Source organism: Apiospora hydei (genome assembly GCF_038363865.1).
Source record: "Apiospora hydei strain CBS 114990 chromosome Unknown utg000008l_segment0_segment0, whole genome shotgun sequence".
Lineage (NCBI taxonomy): Eukaryota > Fungi > Ascomycota > Sordariomycetes > Amphisphaeriales > Apiosporaceae > Apiospora > Apiospora hydei.
The window spans coordinates 2,306,638-2,330,527 of record NW_027117367.1 but is presented as its reverse complement, the minus strand read 5'-3'; the positions used below and the strand labels follow the sequence as shown (position 1 = coordinate 2,330,527).

At 52.5% G+C, this 23,890-nt stretch overlaps 6 protein-coding genes across 6 annotated transcripts; 5 read left to right on the top strand and 1 right to left on the bottom strand.

The window, feature by feature from the left end:
* Window positions 1-684: 684 nt before the first annotated feature.
* On the top strand, window positions 685-1,639 carry PG997_011297 (uncharacterized protein; the record flags this gene model as incomplete). Its single annotated transcript, XM_066815612.1, has 2 exons — window positions 685-707; window positions 757-1,639. 2 exons carry the CDS (start codon window positions 685-687, stop codon window positions 1,637-1,639), a joined length of 906 nt encoding a protein of 301 aa, XP_066664902.1.
* Window positions 1,640-1,701: 62 nt separating this feature from the next.
* PG997_011296 (MFS transporter) lies at window positions 1,702-3,607 on the bottom strand (the record flags this gene model as incomplete). The annotated part of the gene is made up of 2 exons (XM_066815611.1): window positions 1,702-2,753; window positions 3,349-3,607. The coding sequence occupies 2 exons, from the start codon at window positions 3,605-3,607 to the stop codon at window positions 1,702-1,704; spliced, it is 1,311 nt and encodes a 436-aa protein (XP_066664901.1).
* Window positions 3,608-6,094: 2,487 nt separating this feature from the next.
* PG997_011295 (uncharacterized protein) lies at window positions 6,095-8,535 on the top strand (the record flags this gene model as incomplete). The annotated part of the gene is made up of 3 exons (XM_066815610.1): window positions 6,095-6,468; window positions 6,554-6,901; window positions 7,038-8,535. The coding sequence occupies 3 exons, from the start codon at window positions 6,095-6,097 to the stop codon at window positions 8,533-8,535; spliced, it is 2,220 nt and encodes a 739-aa protein (XP_066664900.1).
* A 2,378-nt stretch (window positions 8,536-10,913) lies between these two features.
* Window positions 10,914-13,085, top strand: PG997_011294 (patatin-like phospholipase; the record flags this gene model as incomplete). The annotated part of the gene is made up of 4 exons (XM_066815609.1): window positions 10,914-10,983; window positions 11,095-11,653; window positions 11,749-12,475; window positions 12,510-13,085. The coding sequence occupies 4 exons, from the start codon at window positions 10,914-10,916 to the stop codon at window positions 13,083-13,085; spliced, it is 1,932 nt and encodes a 643-aa protein (XP_066664899.1).
* Window positions 13,086-15,324: 2,239 nt separating this feature from the next.
* On the top strand, window positions 15,325-17,101 carry PG997_011293 (Eukaryotic aspartyl protease; the record flags this gene model as incomplete). The annotated part of the gene is made up of 4 exons (XM_066815608.1): window positions 15,325-15,408; window positions 15,756-16,381; window positions 16,448-16,715; window positions 16,757-17,101. 4 exons carry the CDS (start codon window positions 15,325-15,327, stop codon window positions 17,099-17,101), a joined length of 1,323 nt encoding a protein of 440 aa, XP_066664898.1.
* A 3,998-nt stretch (window positions 17,102-21,099) lies between these two features.
* Window positions 21,100-22,925, top strand: PG997_011292 (sugar transporter protein; the record flags this gene model as incomplete). Its single annotated transcript, XM_066815607.1, has 4 exons — window positions 21,100-21,148; window positions 21,227-21,473; window positions 21,549-22,127; window positions 22,214-22,925. The coding sequence occupies 4 exons, from the start codon at window positions 21,100-21,102 to the stop codon at window positions 22,923-22,925; spliced, it is 1,587 nt and encodes a 528-aa protein (XP_066664897.1).
* Between the last annotated feature and the right edge of the window lie 965 nt (window positions 22,926-23,890).

Below are 23,890 nucleotides of genomic sequence, written 5' to 3'. Positions count from 1 at the left end.
TATTAAATTGACTTTCTTATATGAATGAATGGTAGACAGGTACATAATCGAAATGGCCAGTCAAGAATACATTAGTACTGAATGCTTGGTTGCTACCCAGTCACAACCGTCGAGCATGGCAGAAGCAGGGATTAGTACTGCTGAGAGCAATAGTGAAACAAGCTGTAGTGTTCTGCCCATATCTCAAACCAGCGAGGCGGTGTATTTCTAGACGGCGTAATGCTAATATGCAGCATAGCAGATTTATTATACGTAATATACACGTAGAATATGGCATACATTATTTTAGCTACTAATATGTATTATCGATTACCTATGGCTATGTAAATGCAGATGGCACATGTTCAATCCGGACACTTACTTCACAAGGAAGGTGCGTCGTTCAGTTAGATAGGTAGGCAACCGAGCCCCCGCTTTTGTACACGTAGGAGAATGCCAACGACAACTCGAGCATCAGAACAGTCCATTCCAGATCATACAACCCACAGACCCTACAGCTCAATGCAACTTTGTTGAATACCATAAATGGCTTGTGGATATGACCACGTACGTGAGGTTTTCTATGTTGGGGGAAATATGTCGAAGATGAGCAGGGCACACATACACTGCAAGGGCAGATGTATGTTGAGCATCTGATCCCCAAGTCAGCCACCGAAAATCGGCCCTTTCCTCTTCTCTTCATACATGGCGGTACCAGAACAGGCATCGTGAGTTTGTTTGCTGCCATTCCCGCCTACGAAGAAAAAGGAAACTTAGTGTGCAAAAGGACTGGCTCACGAAGCCCGATGGCAACCCCGGCTGGTCCTCATTCTTTCTCACACGAGGATACGAGGTTTACATTGTCGACGTTCCTTTCCGAGGAAGAAGTCCATGGAACCCAAGCAATGGCCGCATGATTGCATTTGGGGCAGAGCAGGTACAGAAGATGTTTACGGCCTCAGAGAGTTACGGTATCTGGCCACAGGCCAAGCTCCACACCCAATGGCCAGGATCCGGAGTCATTGGCGATCCCGTCTTCGACACATTCTATGCTTCGACTATTCAGATGCTAGGCGATGCTGCCCAACAAGAATTGGCATCGCAAGCTGCTTGTGCGGCGTTACTGGATCGCATCGGCAGACCCGTGGTGATGATGGGCCACTCGCAAGGTGGCGCGATTCCCTACCTAACAGCAGATGTACGGCCAAGCCTCGTGAAGGCGATCGTGAACCTGGAGCCAGTTGGGCCGCCATTCTCCAAGGCTACCCTTGTCAAGCGGCCTGGATGTCCCTATGGCATAACCCATGCGCCCATCACATATAACCCACCAGTGACGAATCCAGATGAAGACCTGGTGAAAACCGTGGCTCAGCCCAACTCTTCAGGCTTGATGGAGTGTGTCCTGCAAGCTATGTCACCACGGCCTCGGACCTTGGTTAATCTAGTCAATATTCCTGTTCTTATTGTGACCACACAAGCGTCATACCATGCACAGTACGACTGGGGCACCGTCGAGTATCTCAGGCAAGCAGGTGTGTCAACAGAGCACCTGGAACTCGAAGGTAAAGGGATACTGGGAAATGGTCATATGATGTTCCTGGAGAAGAACAGTGATATGGTGGCAGCTGAGATTGAGACCTGGATTGCGCAAGCTGTCTAAAGCACGGTTGACCATTGGGCCATCCTCGCTAATCCCTTAACTACATTCCCCCATACAAGGTTCTAGTTCTCTTGGGCCGAAATATGAAGAGGCCACGGACGAAAGCCATCGATAAAACCAGCAGCTATCATAGCTACTCCTGCCGCTATTCCTATAGCAAAAACGTCCATGATAGAAGCGGATGCTGCTTCCAGCACAGAGGTGGGGATTTCAGACATCGTAATGTCCAGCCAGTGTGACCGCAGCCCAGCCAGTGCTTGCTGAGCTTCGGCATTAGGTATTTGCACATCACCAGCTGCCTGTAGTAGGTTATGGTAGCCCCGGCTCAGATAGATACAGCCGCTTAGTGCGATAGGCAGTGTGGTAAAGGTCTGTGTCACCACAACAAGGCATATCGAGACACCATTGCGCAAATGTGGTGGAAGGTTTGCCTCCAGGACGGGCATGGAGAGTGTTGACATCAGGCCCAGCGAAGTGCCAAGCAGGCACGAGAGGCCAATAATAATGATGGGAGAGGTATGCACCGTGACCCACATCAATGCTCCTGATCCAGCACTGACACATATACCTCCACAGAGATACAGGACAGCAGGCCTTCGAACGGCATGCAATATCGGCTTGGCCAGTAGGGACGCGACTCCGAAGCATCCGAGAGCTGGGAGCAGATGGGCAGCTATCTGTTTGGCTTGTTCGCCTCGCGCAAAGGCGCAGAACAGGGCTATGCCGTACAGCATGACAGACAAGCTGCCTGCTGTAGCGGCAACGACAAACAAGCTGCCCAGGCCAATCCGGTTTCGGAGAACACCTAGGGGGAGGATCCTGTCTCCGGGAGTCCAGAAGCCGTACCCGTGCTGGAGGAAGCATAAAACAAACAACACGGCAATGGCGGCCCATAAAGAAATGGCCTGTACTGAGTCCCAAGCCCACCGGGACCCCGACAGCAAGAATGCCGCATCAAACGAAACAAACAGCAGGGAATGCAAGAAAGCACCGACCCAGTCGACATCTGCCATAGCTCTCAGCATCTTGTCCTCCGGCTGAACAGTCACCGAGGGGTACGACAGCGCAGCAAGAACTGCCACGATGGCGGCCATAATGCCACCAAGAAAAAGACCTGATACTGAAGCTTCAGTGAATGGTCCCTCGACGCGTCAAATAGGAAGAAGTCTTACCCAACGCCATATCGTAAACACCACGATAGTAGATACGCCGAGAACAAGACCAATGGCATAACCGATCCCGGATACAAGGTGCAGCCATGAAAGCTCCTCGGAGTAGCGAGCAAAGTGTTGTACGTCATCAGGCTATAGCGTGTCAATATGTGCTTCAATGCCGATAGTATGAAGATGATGTTGGACAGCTCACCTCATCTGCAGTCCCCCAATGGCAACTCCAGTCAATACACGTCCAATGATGAGAACCTCGACTTTTGTTGCTATCCCAGCCACTACTGATCCGGAAAGGAAGAGTAAAGCGGTTAACACCCTGAATCGTCGCAAGTCTACCATATCCATGAAGTGCCGGAGTAAAGGCGCTGAGCAGCAACCTCCCAAACTCGACGCAGCAGCAATACAGAAAATGAGCTGGACGTTGGGGAACGTATCAAAGATAAAGACCTGGGTTACAGCAAGGCTGCTCGCGTCATATCCTGGCGAACTTAAGTCAGTCTTTGTATTCCCAGCATACAGCAGGACACCGAGAACACTTACCAGCAAGCAGAGTCGAGAAGCAACAGCTCAAGTGGACTAATACCCATTGCCATCCCGCGATCTTTCCCCGGGATAGGTTGGCCTCGCTTGACGGGTCGTAGTACACCCCGTACTCCCTATTATCTCCTGAAGCCAGCTGCAGGATCTTATCGGCCTCGAGCTCCTCTTCGGGCGTTTGCGCAATCAGATTCGCCCGCGAGATAAACACACCTGGCGACTTCTCAAAAAAGTATCGCGAGCTCGGTATCGAAACACGCATGTTGCTCATGATGATATCATCCGGACCAACATGTATTCAGAATCAGTGAAAGATAACAAAATATGGGCAGTCAAAAGGTGACGTTGAAAATAACTATGAATGAACAGGTACACGCAACATCGACATTCCTCGTATAATGGTGGCAAATATGTCATCTATAAAGAAATGCAGGTAGCTTTCGGGTTGCCGTGCTTGCTGCTACGCGAAGGAGCTTTCCCATGTAGCGTTCAGAGTTTAGGGGGCGCCTTCACCCATGTATCATCCTATGTTAAGCTGCGCTACAGGGACCTGGCATGGCCAACGAAACATGGGATGGAAGAGATGGGGCCAGGAACAAGACCTACCAATACATTTGCTCTTTGGCTATTTGAAGTCGTTCAGTGCCACTAACGCATCGCATCTCGACGGATCTCGACCGGCCGCCGTCGGAAGGGGCAAGTGGTAGGAGTGGCTGGTTGGTAGGCACGGCTCCATCGTGAAACTGCAGCGAACTATCAGTGTTGCTTTCCGAAAAGATGTGCCTCAACTCAAGAAGGAGAGCTACATGTATTTCAAAAAACTCTGCGGAATAACGGTCCATTATTCGACTTTTGCAGCAAGCAGCTGCATCTCTAATCCAGGACCGACGTTTGCACCCTTTCTATACAGGCGCCAATCTCAATAAGCGCGGTCATTACGACAAATACGCAACCACAATTGGGCTATCGAAAAAGACACTGTCCTTCTTTACACGGAATTTCCAGGAGGCATCAAAGATCACGATGTTTAGCAGAGTCTGCAGGGGCAAAGCTAAGTTTTTGAGCGCGGTTAGTTTCGTTTTGTAGATGTGCCCCGAGCTTGACTGTCAGTAAACATAGGTTTGGGCTTCAGCACGGTATTGTGAACCCCCGATTATATTTCGGATGACTGACGGCGGCAGCGATTGGTTCAAACTATATCTCTTTGTACGGCAACTATGGACCGACTGTGCTGAGGCTTGATCAGACCTCTCCGCCGCGGAGAAGTCAGCAAATGGTAGCTTCAACACCATGTCTCACCCAGGACCTACGAAACCATGGCTGATCGTTCGTCACATATATTAGGAGGTCTGCCGGTGAGCTCAAATAGGAAGGCTCCCTGTGATGAACAGTACCCATGTGACTGTTCTAGGCGTGCCCCGTATTGATAGAGGTCGGATTGCTTGGCCAGGCCTCTCTAGGCCCGGCTGCCAGGTTGGCAAAACTACCATCCAACAGCAAACCAAGCTCTGAGCGCAGCGCAGCCGAGACTGCTGCGATGAGACGAATGTACGCGCTGACTTGCAACCACGGAATGTGGCATCATTGCCAACAGCTGCCCATTCCTGTACCGAAACGTTTGCTGTCACGATGGCTTCCAGCCAGATGTTTGAGTCACATGTATATACAGTGTGCCATTTGATTACATCATCCCTTCACCGACGCGCAAAGCCGTATCGCATCGTTCGATTAGGCACTCTGCATCATGTATTGGCGGCGCCATGCCGGCAAGTCAATGTCGATGTCAGCAGTAACGAGCAGTGGCTGAGAGGCCATGCGGCACATTTGGAGCTAGCTGCTGACGTGCATGCGAGCTGATCGATACCCCCGTACGAGTGAGGCGCTATCAATCCGGGCCGGCGGGGACTAAGATTACCCGCACCACGCTATCAGTCTGCAGGCTCTTTCTTCCAGCATACAGCGTGTCGTTTTTTTTTCCTTCGAGACGCTGCCATTATTGAGGCGCAGCTTGTATTTTCGTTCCTTCTCGTCGATACCAAGAGGCCCTTTTGGATGTTGGTCGCAAGCATGCTCGTTCCCCATTCCATCGCAACCAACCAAGGAGTAGCAAGGGACTGCCTGCTGGTCGATGTCGATGCAAGGGAGTGGGCTCTTTTCTCCCTCAGCCTTAACTGTGGGCCAACGGCGCCCCCAATTATAGCAACTCTATAAGCCGTTGGTTCTGTCGCAATGTTATTTCTTCCCCCAAAGGGATTTTACACCGCGTTTGCTCTTGGCACAAACACATCTAGGCATCCGCCGACGGGTATGATGCCCCTCTGATTGGCGTCTCCGGCCCTGCCTACCCAGGGTTCACCGAATCAATACTGCTACCCTCAGCTGCGTTCTTGCGTGCCCCATGGACACGAGCCGCGCAAAACGTCCAATGGGACTAACCAAATACCTGTCATCCAGCGGCTGAGTCTTACGCCCTTAGATCAGCGGCATCTCCTTTGGGAAATGTGGTTCTTACATTATTGCGACACGGCTGCCGGGAATGGCTGAGCGCCCGCCTAGAAGGGCGAGAACATACATAATGGTTGGGAGCCATGTTTCACTCCCTCTCAGACACCATATGATCAGGATCATGATATAAGTCAAACCTTCCGTGCGCCTAGTTCGGGCATCGATGGTATTCTCTTCAAGCCTCTACGTTGATAAGTTTGTTGGTATCGAAGAAGGAAAATAACTACTTGTCTGCTCTGCCATTATGGGAAGCACACTCTCAACCCTACGTCGCCAACAAAGGCCCCCAAAAGACCACGGCATTATCGGCGAGCTAGATTCGCGTTTGCCGAAGCCTTCGCCAGAACACTGTTTACTTGATCCCAGAAAACTGCTGAGGCAACCCGATGAGAAAGATGTGCTCAAGAATATCGTTCCTATCCGCCATGCGCCGCTTCAGGAGTTTGACGCCGGCGTGCTCTCGGAGGAACTGCTCAACCTGAAGATCTTCGACATCATTGACCACGCTGCCCTATCCGGACCCAACAGCACCAAGTACGCTGGTGGTAACATCAAAGAGGGAACTTATGCCGGGACACAAGCTGCTTTGACCCAGATCTACTCGAGGATTGAGCGAAGGTAAGACTTGAGACAAGAGACCCTACCTACATAAAGTTACACCACCGAAGGCCCTTTGCTCAACGAGTGCGTGCGTTTCATTTAGCTACGAGTCCTACTTCGACGTGCTAGCCCTAGAGCCTACTCTGCCTAGGTACATAGACCTATCGGAGAAGCGCAACATGTATCAGTGGTCGTCATATCCGACCGAGGAGGACGGCAAACCGTCTGGGTTCCCTCCGCATCTACAGACTATTCCCAAGGCGGACGACGTCTCCCTATGGAAAATCTTCAACAATCTTGGAATTCTCGAGTCTCAGATCATCGTGCAAAAGGTGATACCTGATACCTTCCTTGGGAAGACTGCGGACTGGATATTGGGAAAGGTCAGGTGTGTTATAGAAGGTACACCGGAAAAGGGGGTCACTATCAAAGACGTCGAAGAGTACAATAAGTGAGTAACCATTTTTCGAAACAGTCATCTTCTTTGGTTACACTAGTTACACTAGATCTTACCCTCTCCCGGCCAGCCACGTTTCGGCTCGTACTACTGGCCCTCTTCAACATACTGACCGCAATTTCTCAACTAGGTGGCACCGCAAGTCAGGAACCGACATTGCTCGAGGGGAGAACATCGGTCACCTGGATGATTGGTTCAGTGACCGAAGATTCGCTGACCAGTCGCTGACTGGCACGAACCCTACGACCATCACCCGTGCCTCTCCGGGCCTGATCAAGGAGTTCGTGGAGGCGGCAAGGGCCAATGGCTACGGCAAGTGGGCCGAGACGCTTCCGAAGATCGATCCTGCTTCGCTACTTGTTCAGGACTGTAGCTACTTCCGCGAAGCCTTTGGGGTCGGCGCCGATGAAGTGCTCCACCACAAGCAGCCTGCAAGCGACGACAACTGGGGATGCGCTGCAGTGACTCTTTACAGACTGCACCCGGATGGCAAGATCCACCCGATTGCTATAGTGATCGACTACAAGGGGACTATGGCCAAGTCAGTCACTATCTTCAACAAACGTATGAGCCCATCGGACTCTACCAAGGGCGAAGCGACGGATTGGCCCTGGCGTTACGCAAAGACCTGCGCCCAGGTGTCTGACTGGTTTAGACATGAGATTTCCGTGCACCTCACCAACAGCCATTTCATCGAGGAGGCTATCATCGTTGCCACCAACCGAACTATCCCTATGGAGCACATCGTCTACAAGCTTCTGCACCCGCACTGGTACAAGACCTTGTCGCTGAACGCCGCCGGCCGAGCCTCCCTGGTGCCACAGATCATGTACGACGTGGTCGGCGCCTCGCCGGAGCAGGCCTCTAACTACCTTCGCTACGCCTTCGAGCACTTCGACTTCCAGGGTAACTACGTACCGAGCCAGCTGCGGGATCGGGGTTTCCCCTCCGACCCGACGGGCCTCGAGGACCCCAAGTACAAAAACTACCCCTACGCCAAGAACATGACGCTCATGTGGACCGTAATCCGCAAGTACGTCTGCTCGATGCTGCTGACGTACTACGACCAGCTGCGCGCCGACCAGATGGTGGCCGAGGACCCCTACATTGCCGACTGGTGCCGCGAGGTGCAGGAGTCGGGCCACATCAAGACCTTCCCGACCATCAAGACGTTCGACCAGCTCGTCGACGCCGTCACCATGTGCATCCACCTCGCGGCCCCCTTCCACACGGCCGTCAACTACCTGCAGAACTTCTACCAGGCCTTCGTGGCCGCGAAGCCCAGCTGCTTGTGCTCGCCCCCGCCCGCGACGCTGGCCGACCTGCAGCAGTACACGGAGCGCGACCTGGTCGCGGCGCTGCCGATCAACCGACAGCGCCAGTGGATGCTCGAGAGCATCGTGCCGTGGCTGCTCAGTTTCAAGGTCGGCACCGACCGCAGCCTGCTCAACTTCGCGCTCAGCCAGTGGAGCGTCTACCGGCGCAAGACGGAGCCCAAGGAGGTCGAGATCCGCGACGTGTCCGAGATGTTCTACCTTGACCTGTGTCGGCTTGCGAAGCTGTTCTATTACAATAGCAAGGCTATGGATGAGGGGCTATTCCTTACATGGTCATGGATCCCGGCATGACGGCAGTCTCGATTTTGATTTAGATCTAGAATGACAGACTCTTAAAACCCTAATGGAGAAACGGAAAAACCTTGGAAGTCAGGGAAGGTAGAAGTATAATCAGGGCCCGGTTTTGGTCTGTAGTGAGGTAGCATTGGGCGTCGCCGGGTTGTCGGCAAGGCGCTTTTGGGTTTTGGCTTGTGGCATTTCATAGAATAAATCCGAACAATTAATTTCTATAACCACTATCTATATATGCCACCTACACCGATAGACTGTTGTTAAGGACATGCACTACAAATCGACCAAGAAACACTGAAAAATAAGTAATGTTATTGGTGCTCGACCTATCTCAGTATATATATCCGGGCCACAACGTGTGAGATGGGTCCGAGTCGTGATAGAGTTGTTGGATTTCATCGTCTTTCTCTTACTACTTACTGCGACGTTACATGGGCTCGGGGCTTGGAAAGCTTGCTGATGCCGACCGTAGCACCTGCCACGAAGCAAGGTATTAGTCAGTTTGCTCGACAGTCGTCGGCCATCTCGGAGTTCCTGGTCAGAGTTTGTCATTGAAAAAGACCGAGGCTTTTCCCACAGAATAGACTTCTTCTGGAAGACTTCGAACGGGTATGCACGTCGAAATCTGTAAGGTTTGAGTCGTAATGACCCGATATTCTGTCAGATAGAACCTTGGCCCATGTCGGCAAAACTCAGGAACTTGATTTTTCTTTTTCTTTGTTTTCGCTGGTTTCGGCTTGGTACGAATGGGAGTTCGCAGCCAAGAGGCGAGCAGGCGAGGAGCGTCTCCGTCTGATGAAGTCATTGGATCCTGTCCGTCACGAGGTTCGGGTCGGGGCCATGCATTTGTGGAGGGAAAAGATGGCACTTTTCCCACTTATCCCTCCGAGGAAAAAAAGATTGAACGCACTGCCACACGGATTACTGCACGAATGCTCCATCTAGCAGTGGCTAGCGCCCGTGTTCAGAAGGCCGATGTGCCCAATTGGGACCACGCAGCTGGGGAGTTCCAGGCGATGGCGCCCCAGCCTGCCAGCACGAAGAAACCGTACTTGGTATTTAGCTAGCCACCTAGCGTTCGGGAACATGCTCGCATATGCTGCAGAGATGCAGCGATCCGACGAACCGATGCCCAACCATGATTGATCAATCAGTCAATCTGCCACCCGTCTAGCTTCTAGCCTGGCGGCCTCCTGACGATCTCGAAGGGAAGATCGGGCATCAAGTGGCTGACGGCGGCATCTATGCGATTCGCGTTTCGCAGTAATAACCGATACCTACCTACTCGGGCGATACAAAGAGTGGGCGTCGGTCAATCAGTCTTCGCCTTGTCGCCTTCACAGTGGCATTGGAGGTAAATGGCTACCTCCTGTACATACGCGATTCTTCATTGTCCCGTCTTGCCCGACACGTTGCCTGGTAGCTTTGCTTGCTTGCATACCTAAACTGCAACCTCAAGCCGTTAGCAGCAGCAGCACAGCAGCAGCCATGCATGCATCTTTGGATTATTCATCCATCATAGTAAGTCGGAATTATATGACCTCCCATACGAGACAGTAGATAGATCAAGAGCTGAAAGCCAAGCCCGTCCACGTATGTCCATCAATAATGGGACTCGCGGATTTCACAGCCACAAATAGAAAAAAAGTGTGCTAGCCGTTTGCCGTATTCACGAGCAGGAAGTCCGTCCATCGATATTTACCCCACCAGTTATGACATGACCTAAGTTGCTAAGAACCAGGAATCTCAAGGCCCTGTCGCTTGCCTGTCCAGAACCTGTCGGCCTGTGAGTGACGCGCTGGTGGGCTCTTGAGCTTAAAATGTTTACAGAAACGGCCCGTGGTAACACAAGTTTGCTTCATTACCTAACATGACATGCAGTCACCTGGAAGGTTACTAAACCAGTGAGAGAGTCATTCAAACTCGAAATAAGTACGGGGGAATTGGCATTCGAAATCAGCTGCGTGCCAAATTGAATCTCTATCAATCTCACACCATCTTGCGACCCGTTCAGCCGTCCTTCTTCGTTTCTTCTTACGCAGCACGGGGTGGCGCATCACTCTGAGCAATACTTGATCAGCGCCGAGCGACCCAGTTGCGTAATACGTACCTAACAGCCATCCCTACAGGGCTCCCCGGCTCCCCTTCTGTAAAGGAGCATCGTAGACCCTGTATTTGCCGGAATTGGCACTAGATCACCAGCGTAGGCGGGGCTCTTCTGTCATTCCAGCCAAGGCGGACTCGAAGTCATACACCAACAGGAATCCAATCCATCCATTCATTCACTCTGCGCAGCTGCCCGCGCCCATTTCACAGTTTCCTTTTCGCAAACTCTCACCACCACCTTTCTTGGCGACCAAAACCAACAGACACAAGAAATGGATTCAGACGGCGCCTTGAAGAGGCGCGACACCACCAAGGGACCGCCCCTCCGGATATTATCGCTAGGTGAGTAATAGCAGCAAGGAACCCAGCAATGGGCACTTCGACGCACGCGAAGCACAGACAAAAATAGTTCGGATTGACTGACAAACTGGCGGGGTGGCCAACAACCAACAGATGGCGGAGGAGTCCGAGGCTATTCCATGATTATCATTCTCCAAGAGTTGATGCACCGCACCTACGTCGAAATCGAGGGCAAAGCACCGCGACGCCACGAAATCCCCAAGCCATGCGACCATTTCGACCTCATCGTCGGCACCGGCACCGGCGGGTTGATCGCGCTGATGCTGGGCCGCCTCCGACTCGACCTCGAACAGTGCAAGGAGCTCTACGTGCGCATGACGCGCATGGTGTTCCAAACAGACAAGACCATCGCCGGCATTCCCTACCGCTCAACGCTGTTCAAGGCCTCGATGCTGGAGCAGGCAATCAAGGAGGCTGTGCGGGAGCACACCGTGGACGAAGATGAAGGAAACGATACGGGCTCATCAATCGCCAGCCCCCTGTCCAGGACGAGTGCTTCATCAAAAGTGAAGCGACACACCAGCAACGCCAGCGTCATTAGCTTCAGCGCGAGAAGTCCGACAGCCCAGATGGCTCGGCCTACCTTCCGCGGGTCATATGGCGGCGACCCAGACGCGTTACTCTATGATACGAGGGAAAACAGAACGAAAACGTAAGGAACCATTTAGCACTGCTTCTTTCTCGATTTTTTACTTCTTCTTTTCTTTCTTTATCTCCCTCCCAGGACTTTTGCTAACATTTGACTAGGGCGGTTACGGCTATGTATAGAGGCACCCAAAAGGGTGGCGAGCCTGCTCTCCTGCGCTCTTACGACTCCAGGAAAGAGCCCGCACCCGAATTTGACTGCACAATTTGGCAAGCTGGCAGAGCAACATCAGCCATCGGGCTGGCCTTCAAGCCGATCAGGGTGGGCCAATCACAATTCCACGATGACGGCGCGGGTACTTTTAACCCATCCCCATATGCTCTCGATGAAGCCACAGTCAACGAGTGGCCGGGCCGTGAAGTGGGTGTCTTTGTTAGCGTCGGAACCGGAAGGAGGCCCAAGGGTACCGACCAGAACTCCCACGTCTGGTACGAGGGTTTCATGGGCGAATTCGCCGATGCCAGGAGGAAGTTGATTGCCAAAATCGAAGGATGCGAGGTGATTCACGAATACATGAAGAAGGAGCACCTGATGAAGCGAGGCGTCAACGCGGAGAACTACTATCGCCTGAACGTCGAAGTGGGAGTCGGCGAGTTTGGTATGAACGAATGGCATCGACTGTCCGAGATTAGCACTGGCACCAGGAGATACATGGGCCGGCCTGCCGAGCAGAAGATGATACAGGAATCGTCGACCAAGCTCGCGAAAATCCACAGGGCAAAGCAGCGTTATGAACGGCTCAGCAGTGTCCCCGAAATGATACCCCCCGCCCGCCATGGCCTCGATCAGCTCGCCACTGGCTGTGGAACTTCCTGGAGATTTCCCAATGTCTTTTCCTACTCGCAACTCTCCTGGTCGCGAGTCGTACGACTCTGGGACTGATCGTCTGTCTCTGCCTACCTCCAACCCTATCCAAACACCTTCGCCCCGCAGTTCGGCAGAGCATACGCGGCCGATAGAGCGACCGGCAGAGCGAACGCGGCCGGCAACCAGCCACGCCTCGCCGCCCCGAACTCACACGCCTCGCTCATCCGAGCCAAATATCCGCACCGCTCAGCAGCAGACTCCTCTATCGACGATCTCACAATCACCCATCGATGATGACCCGGACCGCTTGGTCAGCCATGCGCCCACCCCCGCACAATATCGTCACGCTTCCGGCGCCGACAAGATTGCCATTACGAGTTCTGACGAGTACGAGTATTCTCGGAGGCCACAAGGCGATATGGTCCCGAAGCCGCTGTCGCCACAACCGCCGAGGGCGTACCGCATTGAGCCGCCCCCTCTGCCGCCCAAGACGCCCTTATCGCACTTGGAGGGACACAACCGCCGGCCGAGCATGAACGCGAACGGGCCCCCGCCGTATCCCATGGACGACGATGACCAGCCGCCGCCCACCGTGAACATGGCGAGGAAGCCTGAACTGCGGCACAGATGATAAATGGCGATTTCTTCACTTTTGTTAACCACAAATTGGTTATGCTCGAGATTGGCATGGCGTTCATGGATAGGGGGTCGACCCTTTTTATACCTTTTTCTTATGATTCAAGGCCGGTTGGTTGGGCTACTTTTTACGAACAACGTTTGATGATACCATTCATGCACATGAACCTTTTTACTTCTTACGAACCGGCGGATATTCCTTTTCAATGCATCTAAACATAGCTTGGAACCAAATGATACCTCCAATGATACCTCCCTCGCCTTTTTGACGTTTCAGCAAGTTTTGTATCAATGTGATCTGTCAGACTGTCTTGACTAGAAAGATGTGTAGTGATCAGCTTGATAGTGAGAATGACCTTTCTGATTTGACATGTAAGATGTACTTTTTCCTGATGGCTCCTCGTAACTACACTTGATACATGCAGTAGCCACGTCGTTATAAGTCGAATATCATCACACAAGTGTAGTTCAATAGTACTGGAAATCGAGATTGCCCCCCTATGCAGCCGAAACCTAGGTAGGACCTCCGAGCTGCCAACCTACCCTTTTGACTCATGATTTGTACACGAGTCTGAGCCACTCTGTTCGACAGAAATCGTGAGGTTTAATGGTAACTCGAGCGGTTTGGCCACAACTTAGGGCCGAGGAGACAGATTGAGGGAGCATCAACAGGAACAACCAGAGAAATGGCTGGCCAGGAATCAGACTTTGCGATGTTTGTATTTATTGCATTTGGGGCTGAGAGTGGCAGACGCCTCGTGGTGGTACTTATCACCCTTTTAATCATACGGTTTCATCTTGGCGAAAGCCGTCCTTGCCATTCTCCTTAGTGTAGTATCATTTGGCAATGAGCTCTCAACCCTGAACCCCTTCAGGTGATAATGGCAAGGTGATGATGTGTTTTACTTCTTTTCTTCCAGTCTATATCTTTCTCCATACGGGAGTGAGCTATAGCGGAGGCATCAACGATCTGGTCTTGGTATTGCTGTTCTTGTCGGTCCTTTTCGATGATGAGGTGCCGTCCCCCAGTGATATAGCACACGTAAGCTAGACATGACAAGGTGCTACAGCATAAGCAGTTGCTGCTACTGCTGCTGTGCAACAGTCCCGTCGATGTTGTTGAAACTTCCGGCTTGAATATGGCATGACTTTGTAGCTGACGACAACACACACAAAGCAAGTGATCAGCGGCATCATGAGTGGTGTAATCATGCTAGTGGCCGACGGAATTCTCGGTTTACTAAGTACATTTGCCGGCTGCCTGCCCGTTATATTTAGAGGCTCCAGAGTGGCTGCACTAGGCATGAAGAGACATCCGCCTTCGTTAGCCCGCAAAACGTGTTTCATCAACACTCGTTTCTTTGTCTCATTTTCCCAACTTTCCATTACCTCCCGTGACCGTCCGACTGAGTAAGTAGTGATACCCATGCCCACGGCGGCGGAAGAGTCGGTTGAAAATCTAGACACATTTCCACCCGCCAAGGAATCATGATAGTATGCAATCGAGGCTATCCTTTATAGTTAGCTCAAGTCGTACACCAAGACCATCGGCTGACATCGAAATCCAGGCTTTGGGAAGCGATGTTTCATGTCCCGTGTGTGGCGCAAGCTGAGAAATGTCTTCACTGCTCTGCTCTGACGCTCTGGCCGACCGGGACAAACAACAACTTGCTCGCCAAGCAGTGTAAGCGCTGGCATTTCAGTTTTTGGAGCAACCGGCATAGGCAGCACGAGCTCCATATCACCCGCAATACCAGACATATTGCAAAGTCTGGTGCGTGCGCCTGTATGCATCAGGTCCGACGCACGCATGATGTGTCGACTACTGACTCGGTAGGCGTGCGACTCCTGCATTGGGGCTGTGCCTAGGTATCCAAGCCGCCCGCCCCAGCCGGCGTCAGCTCGCTAGCTCTGGCTGGGTGGTAGTGATCACTGATAACGGCTTCGGCTTTTGGCGCTGCTGTCACTGTGATGGGACGCAACCCGACACTAACTAGCACGCCTGCCCGCTCGCCCGCTCGCTTCAGCCGCTCGCTGCCTGTGCCTCTGGATCGGTCTTTTCTTATTGCATTGGCAATTTAAGGCGGCCGATCTGAGCTCGCGTCGCGCAGAGGCTCGGAATAGCGGCGGCTCCCATTGGGCAGTATCGGACAACCTTGAAAGGCCTGAAAGTCCTAGCGGAATTTGAAGGTAGGTTACTTTAGTTGTTGGAGTCCTCTAGGGGCCGCGTAACGATGTCACGCCGTACCAAATCCGGTACCCACTACACTTACAGCACACAACCACACCACAGCCTTGGTCTTAGCAGTGTCGTCATGGTAAGTTCTTGGCTGCCCCAATCAAGGCCATGAAGTCATGTAACTACTGCCAATGGCGAAAATAAAAATATTCCAAGCTTTCTTACCAAGCCATTCCCCAGTTGCTTGTTTGTTTGCCGAGTCTTTTGCCTAGTCTTTCTAGATATTAGAAAGCCTGAAACCTTCTTCTTTTCCAATCTCAATTACAGATATTCTAACAATATCGTTGTTGTTGTTAATAGGATGAAGGACTTGCAGATGTGGGCGCAGCTCGCCCTGGCCGCGGCCGGCGCCATCAATGCGATGGAGGTTCCGAGGAGTGAGAGTGGCTTCGTCTCGATGCCGATTTCATACAAGTCACACGACAGGCCGCTCATGAAGCGAGACGAAGACAACAACGTCCCCTGTTCAACATTTCGGTACTGAGCTACCTCATTGAGCTCACTATCGGCACGCCGCCCCAACCCATCAAAGTCGCCATCGACACCGGCTCCAGCGAGCTCTGGGTGAATCCCAACTGCAAGACGTCGCAGAGCACGGCGCAGTACCAGGAGTGCTTGGTCAACGGAGAGTACGACCCCAGCCAGTCCTCCACGGCCAAGGACCTCGATTCCGGAAACACCATTCCGTACGGAATCGGCACCGTCGAGATCGAATACTACAAGGACAATGTAGCCCTGCCCAACAGTACCATCAAGCTGAAGGACGTCCAGTTTGGGGCCGCGTCGAGGAGTCAGGATCTCAACGAGGGTATCCTGGGCTTGAGTTTTGGTTCAAAGCCGCCGACCGCCGACTTGAGGTATAACAACTTCGTCGACGAATTGGTGCTGCAGAACGTTACGGATTCGAGGGCCTTCTCCGTTGCCCTTGGAAACCAGGATGCCAGCAACGGCGGCGTCATCATCTTTGGTGGCATCGACACCGGGAAGTTCACTGGAAAAATGACGACGGTACCGGTGCTGGGCCCTCAGGGGGCGAGAAGCTTTACCGGTAAGTAGAGGAGTGTTTCTTGCGCTAACCTCCGTAACATAGAAAGAAAGGGGCTAACAATATTTCACAGATACTGGGTGCAACTCAAATCCGTTGGTTCGACCATCGGCGGCTCGTCGAAGAAATACGACAACTCCGCCACGGCCATCGTCATCGATACCGGGTCCAGTCTCTCGACCCTGCCCTCAGGCGTCGTGAGCAGCATGGTGCGCGACCTGAACGGCCAGACGGACCGACAGGGCAACGTGATCGTGCCGTGTGCGTCCAGCAGCACGACGGGCAACACGTTCGACTTTGACTTCGGGGGCGTCACGATCCGCATCCCGTACAGCCAGTTCGTCATCGAGGCCGCGCCCCGACCTGCATCCTCGGCGTCCAGGCCGCGGAGAGCGGCGGCGTCATGCTGCTCGGCGACACCTTCATGCGCAGCGCCTACGTCGTCTTCGACCAGGACAACATGCAGGTCGGCCTGGCGCCCTACGCCAACTGCGGCGAGAACGAGCAGACGATCCCGGCCGGCGGGGTGGGCGACGTGCAGGGCAAATGCGATAGCTCCAACAGCGGAAAGGGAGGAAGCGGCAACTCGGGCTCTGGCAACTCGGCCTCCGGCAACAACGGAAATGGCGGTGACGACAAGAAGGACGCTGCGACGGGTCTGAGTGCGACACTGGGTCCTTTGGCACTGGTGTTCTGGACGCTCTGCATATCGTTCATGACGATGTAGGCGTTTCTGGATAGGATGAGAGAAGAAGCATCACTTGTATATACTGTAGACCCCGGATCTCACCATAGTGATATAAAGGCACTAAAACAGTGAACAACACATACTACCGTACTTGCGTTTGTATCATCATTTCCCGTGTATTCCAAACAGGTCGCAAGTCGGCTTGCGAAATGGCTGTGTTTGAGGTAAGGGGCCAGCCGTTGCGATAGCGGTCATCGTTTCACGACATTGATTGAGTGAGAAACAGTACATGGTGACATCCCACCTGCGTACTGCAAATCAACAGTGAGAGCAGGTCTGTTTACAAATGTTTGACAACTTACAGTCACATGAGATATCTGGGCAGTGAGGCATGCAGACGATTTCCATGTGATTATGTAGTAAGCAAAGGGAGATTACTCACGGTTCAATTTTAGGTAAGTCGGTATGTTTCGGTTGCTGGCTGGCATTGGCGCGGGTCTGGAGATCCATCCACATCCACATCCACCTGGTTGATCCTCCAGGTTCCTGGGGTTTGCACACCCTGTGCCCCTCAAATCACGACACCTTCTACTCGACACTCTACATGATGTTCCCTAAATTTCTCGAGGAATATGGCGTTCTCGCTACGGGTTACTACCTGAATGCTTAAGCTTATTATACATAGTTTCTTCAACTTGGACAACAAATGCTTCGCAGGTAAAAACAAGTGCGCAATGGCGGTGTCCACTAGGTCTCGCTGGCGATGCATGACTGACTCAAGCGCTATTAGTGAGCCCCAGAGCCTGACTTGTGTAAACGCATTGGACGTCTTGGGCCAACACAATCCAGGCCTCTGATATTTACCTACTGGCCCACGAGCATGCAATGTCAGGCCTCTCGCTGAGGAAGAGGGCCCTGGAAGCCGTACGATAAACCACTTTTTTTCTTCTTCCTCGAGGTCCCAGTTGCCAGGTTTTCTCTTCAAGGTCCCAACACACCCACCCATCCAGATTTGCCCACGGCAGTAGCCACACCAAAATACACCGCACAGCTCCAAGGTGCCGCTTAGGAGTCGCATGTTTTAACCTACCTTTATTTCCAGCAACGCAGCGTTATAAAAATCAGGAAAATTCAAGTTATATATTTCGAGTACGGATTTAATATAGATATTTTTTGTGTTTTTTTACGGCTTTATTTGAAGTAGTTACAGTGCGTGGAGTAGCATAGGGGCTTTGGCGGTACAAATCAGCTGTGCGGTGTATTTTTGGGGTCCCTTCTGCCCACGGGGCTCCGCGGTTTTGTGTGCGGGATACGCCGACAGTCACGCCGAATCATACCATAGCTTTCCCCGAACTTCAGGGAATTTATGGGATGTCGATGGGGCGTCTATGCATGGCGCATATTCTGGGCACCTCGAACAGACACGTCTAGATGCGAGGTTAAGGAGCTCGTAATAAGTTCGGTAACCAGTAACGAGAGCGGGCGTGATCGGATCAGCGACTCCTGACCGCAATTTGGTCCCGACTTGATTAATCAGGCAGGCATCAGTGATGTATCAGATTCACATACATACTTTGGTGAACAGTACCCGAGCCGAGTGCCAATACTCGCAGGCGGAAACACGGATTGATTGTTGCATGCCTGGATGCTTATGTCGTATTCCTACAATTGCGGTGGAATGGGTTATTCATTCCGCATTGTTTGAATCGACGATCACCTGCTCAGCTGAGGTTTGCTTCTTTCGTGTTACCTGCTTTTCTAACCTGTTCGTGGTGAGGTCCCGAGACCAGCAAAGCCAGGGGCTGCATTCGGCTATGTACGGTTGACGGGCTCCCTTCAATTCAATTGCATTCCGCCCGGCGACACTCACCTTCGGTAAATCGGGCGCATACCTCATTCCCTCATTAGTCACTAAAACATGGCACACTAGTCTGCCGCCGCTTAGGGGCGCGGGAAGGTCGTCTTGCGATCTGACATCGATTCTACGGCTACTCGAATCAAGCACCGTCGCCTTGTGGCACATGATGATGCCAGCCATGTTCGATATGGAGGTTTTGATTGAATGGGCAAGCAAACAAGCTTAATTGGATGTCGTGCACGACCGTGAACATAATAATAGGACGAACGGACAGTCGATTGAAGAACTGTTGCAACCCTCCAATGATCCAAATCATCGGGTCCTGACGTCCACAGTTTCTTAGGTAACTGCAAGCAGGGACTCCAGATATCTGGAGCCCAATCTGGCCCGACACCTGGGTGAAGAACCACGTTCCCCAACAAAAGCGCGGTCGGAAAGCACTCGCATTGGCTCTCGGTGCGCAGCAGATGTTAGATGATCGTAACGTTGCACACCACGTTGTATATCGACAGTTTGGCCGTCGGCGTGGAGCAGACATCTTGCCACTCACCACATGGCTTTCGAGAAGAATCACGGCTCCCAGCTTTCTTTCTTTCTCTCGCTCTATGTTTGCTCGGGGAAGGGTTAGAAGGAGTAGGTAGATACTGGGAAGGGGGTAGGGCCCCATTCCCCCAGCCAGTAAACTGTAATCCCCATGGTCCCCCCCAACTTGCCATTCGGCCCGTTTTCTAGCTCGTGCCAACCCGCAAAAGCCCCAGGGCGTGCCTTCCCCACAGACAACATGCCTTTCCCGTCTGGGCATCTGTGCCGTGACGTAGGCTCCGCAACGACAAGGTTTCCGGCGGACTGAGCAACTGCAGGCGAGGGAAACAGCTCACATCACCCGCGTTTCGAGGGAGGAGAGAGCGGGCGGGAAGAGGGACGCAAGGTACGATTCATCGGGTAGAGAGTGCTGAGTAGAATATCTCGCAGCGGCCGGAGAGGTGTGTACGGTGTACCTACCCGGATGGTGTGTTACAGTAACATCCTTTGCATTGGTGCTTCCCCGGATTCTACCAGATGATTGGAGACTTCTTGAAGATTGGGCCGACGCGACTTGAATTCAGATCAAGTTGGCCGGACCGATGATCATCATCACAAAAACCAAGTCAGCAAAATAGTCCTCGGGCCCTAAATACACTTCGCACGCCCGGCGCACCCTGATCGGCGCTGCAACCTAACCCTTGATTTGCTGTACGAACCTCTCACGATGCGGGACCCTCCTCCTTCTCCAAATCACTTTGTCCACAAGGTCGTATCAAGGATTGCAATCCCAGTTCCGTAGCCGACCTCACTTCCCTGCTTCCCCCTCCCTGGCTCGTTTGCAGCCCGTCGTCGGCTGGGGGCAACTTGGCAAGTCCTTGGATCGAACGGCCTGAGTCCACCTCTCCATTCTCCATCGCACCTCGTGGCAGTCTCGAGGAACCTCCCAACGGTTGCTAGGTTCCGCGGGCCAATACGGCTGAGACAGCAGTGGCAACCCAAGTAAAGTTGACAAGTAACCGCATCTGCGCACACGCCTGTCTAGGTAGGTAGGTAGGTAGGCAGGAGGCAGGCATGCATTGATGCGACCAGAGTCTACACGCTTGCCGAGTAGGGTAGCTACATACATACTTAGACATGAAGGCAGAGTTCGACTCGTGACACGGGCAAGATGTCAGGATGATGGTGCATACCGACTACTTTCCTGTCCACCAGAATAGTATCGGGAAGCACAGCCTGGCCAACCCTGTCTTGAATGTACAGCTGCAAGAACAGAAGACTTCGAGGCTTCCCAGCGAGGAAGCGCGGTGCCATGCAGGTGCAGGTCTAGTGTACATGAGAAGTACCGTAGGGTGAAATACAGAGTTTCCCTCGGTCGGCTGCTTCCCTTCTCCTCCCACCTTCCAGCCACCCTTGACAACGGAAGAGCCTGCCTGGCATTCAATGAACCGGGGGATTGGAACCCCAGCTCAATCCCCTCGTTTAGCAGAATTCAATGTTGCTTGCTGGCATCCATCCTCTCCCCATGCCCATCTCTCGCTTATAAGAGGATTGGCGATCCCCCTCACCCACACCTACGGTTTTATTCTTGTTCTCTATCTCTTTTACCTAGAGCATTTTCTATACGCCCTAGAAAACCTATGAGGTCCTCGCCATAATGAAGCGAATTGGAAACATCTACTTCATTGCGGCCATCGCCGTCATCGGTAAGTTGCTCAACCTCGTCGGCCTCCGCCACCGCCACCTGGTTGTCGCTCCTGTTCTGTGCTAACCCGTGTCTCCAGGCGGTGGCCTTTTCGGCTTCGACATTTCCTCTATGAGTGCTATTATCTCCACAGAGCCGTACAGGTGTCAGTTCAACGAGCTGGGCATCGACCCTGTCACGAACGAATGCAGAGGCACCTCGTCTAACACCCAAGGAGGCATCACAGCTGCCATGCCGGGTGGTTCATGGCTCGGTGCTCTTGTCTCTGGTTTCATCTCCGACCGGATCGGTCGAAAGACTTCTATTCAGATTGGTTCCGTCATCTGGTGCGTATGCCCTCATGTGTCTCGTCCCGCTTGTTGGTACATGATTGCGACCGCTGCTAACACTGTTATTTCCAGGGTCATTGGCTCTATCATCTCTTGTGCTTCTGTGAACATCCCCATGCTCATTGTTGGCCGAATCATCAACGGTTTCTCTGTTGGTATCTGCTCCGCCCAGGTCCCCGTCTACATCACCGAGATTGCTCCACCTTCGAAGCGTGGCCGCTTGGTCGGAATGCAACAATGGGCTATTACCTGGGGCATCATGATCATGTTCTTCATTTGCTATGGCTGCAGCTTTATCAAAGGTGCTGCCGCTTTCCGAGTCCCCTGGGGCTTGCAGATGATTCCTGCGGTCCTGCTCTTCCTCGGTTTGCTGTTCATGCCGGAGTCACCGCGTTGGTTGGCCAGGAAGGATCGGTGGGATGAATCCAAGGCAGTCCTTACTCTCGTCCACGGTCACGGTGACCCGGACTCTGTTCTCGTCACCCGCGAGATGGCAGATATCCGCGAGGTTGTCGAATTTGAGCGCCAAAACGCCGATGTCACCTACTTCGAACTGCTCAAGCCCAACATGATCAACCGAACTCATATCGGCGTCTTCATGCAGATCTGGTCACAATTGACTGGTATGAACGTCATGATGTACTATATCACGTAAGTGTACCCATGGCACCGGCTATCGCTGTTGCAAACGATGCCTCCTGTACCTCTAATCATGAACAAACGCTAACGGCTTGCAGCTATGTGTTCACCATGGCCGGACTTGGCGCGGATGTGCTTCTGCCCAGTGCTATTCAGTTTATCATCAATGTCGTCCTGACTGTTCCGGCTCTTATTTGGATGGATAGGTGGGGTCGACGACCAACCCTCCTTGTTGGCGCTTTCTTCATGTGCCTCTGGATGTGTGTCAACGCTGGTCTTTTTGCTGTGTACTCGCGTCCACCGCGCGAGCACGAATTCCAGTCCCCGGCCGAATCAATGGCGATCGAAGGCGCCCCAGCCAAGGCCGTCATCGCCTCCACCTACCTTTTCGTTGCCTCCTACGCACCAACCTGGGGACCTGTCAGCTGGACCTACCCGCCAGAGCTGTACCCTCTGCGCGTCCGTGGCAAGGCTGTCGCACTCGCAACCTCGGCCAACTGGGCTTTCAACTTTGCGCTCGCCTACTTCGTTCCCCCTTCTTTCGAAAAGCAGACCTGGAAGACCTACGTCATCTTTGCCGTGTTCCTCTTCGCCATGTTTTGGCATGTCTTCTTCATGTTCCCCGAGACGGCCAACAAGCCCCTTGAGGAGGTCGTGTCCATCTTTGACTACTCGAAGCCCGGCTCCATCAAGTACATCGGCACCCCGGCCTGGAAGACGCACAACACCCGCAAGGAGACCTTGCGTCTCGAGCGCGGCGATGTCAGCACTGAGGAAAAGATTGGCTTGGAGCATAGGGATCTCAAGTAAAGTTTCTTGTTTGCTTGCTCGCTCAGCTGAGTGAACAGCAATGGACGAGAAGGGAGAGGAGGTCCTGGACATCAATATCCATGATGGCAAGAATATGGTTGTTGTGACAGTGCTGATTGGCTTGATCGCAAGACAATGTGGCTTTGCAGGAGTTTGGGAAGCTGATTTATACTGCAACTATACCCCATCATTGACCATAAGTCAATTTCCCTATAGCTCATGCTTATTGAGAATTGTACTATACTCTGACTTGCCTGAGTCTTTGTCATTGTGTGTCTCTGCTAGTGATTGTATTGCTCGACGGTCATCCCTTTTGGCTTGGAAGTCGTGCTTTCTTGTAGAAATGACTTACCTATGGTCTCATGCAAAACTACTATGACAAGAAGCTGTGTCAGCCTCACAGACAGTCACATTGTATAATGGGGCGAAGAATGGGTTCAAGCCTTGTCTTCTTGTCTTGTCACATTTCACAACTCTCTGTTGGTTCCGGCAACATGCGTTGTAGGTCCCCATTATTTGAGCGGGCAATCCACACAGTCAGCCAGCCTACATCTCTGCAGTTATGTCTAAGGGCTCACAAGGGCAAACAACAACCCTGCATCAGCTAGATCGTTGTATAAATATTAATCTTCAACGACGGGAAGGACAAAAAATCAATGATCCATGGTCCTAAAGCAGCCGGTACATGGAATTCCCTCTGTGAATGCCAAGTGCGACGCTCGCTGGCTCGGACGGTCGGTGGAATTATGATCCCGAGTGGATCGCCCCCTCATCTCCTCCGGATATAAGCATAATATGGCTAACTCGAAGCTGCTTGAGCCGGACGCAGAGATTAGCAGGGAACTAGTGCTGGCTAAAGCGAATGCCAAGAGAATCCCTCGAACCCTCAATTCAGCCTCGCAAGTAGCCCTCTCAGTAAGGCTGTGCCGGATGCCCAGCGATAGATATATCCAAACCAGCGCCTT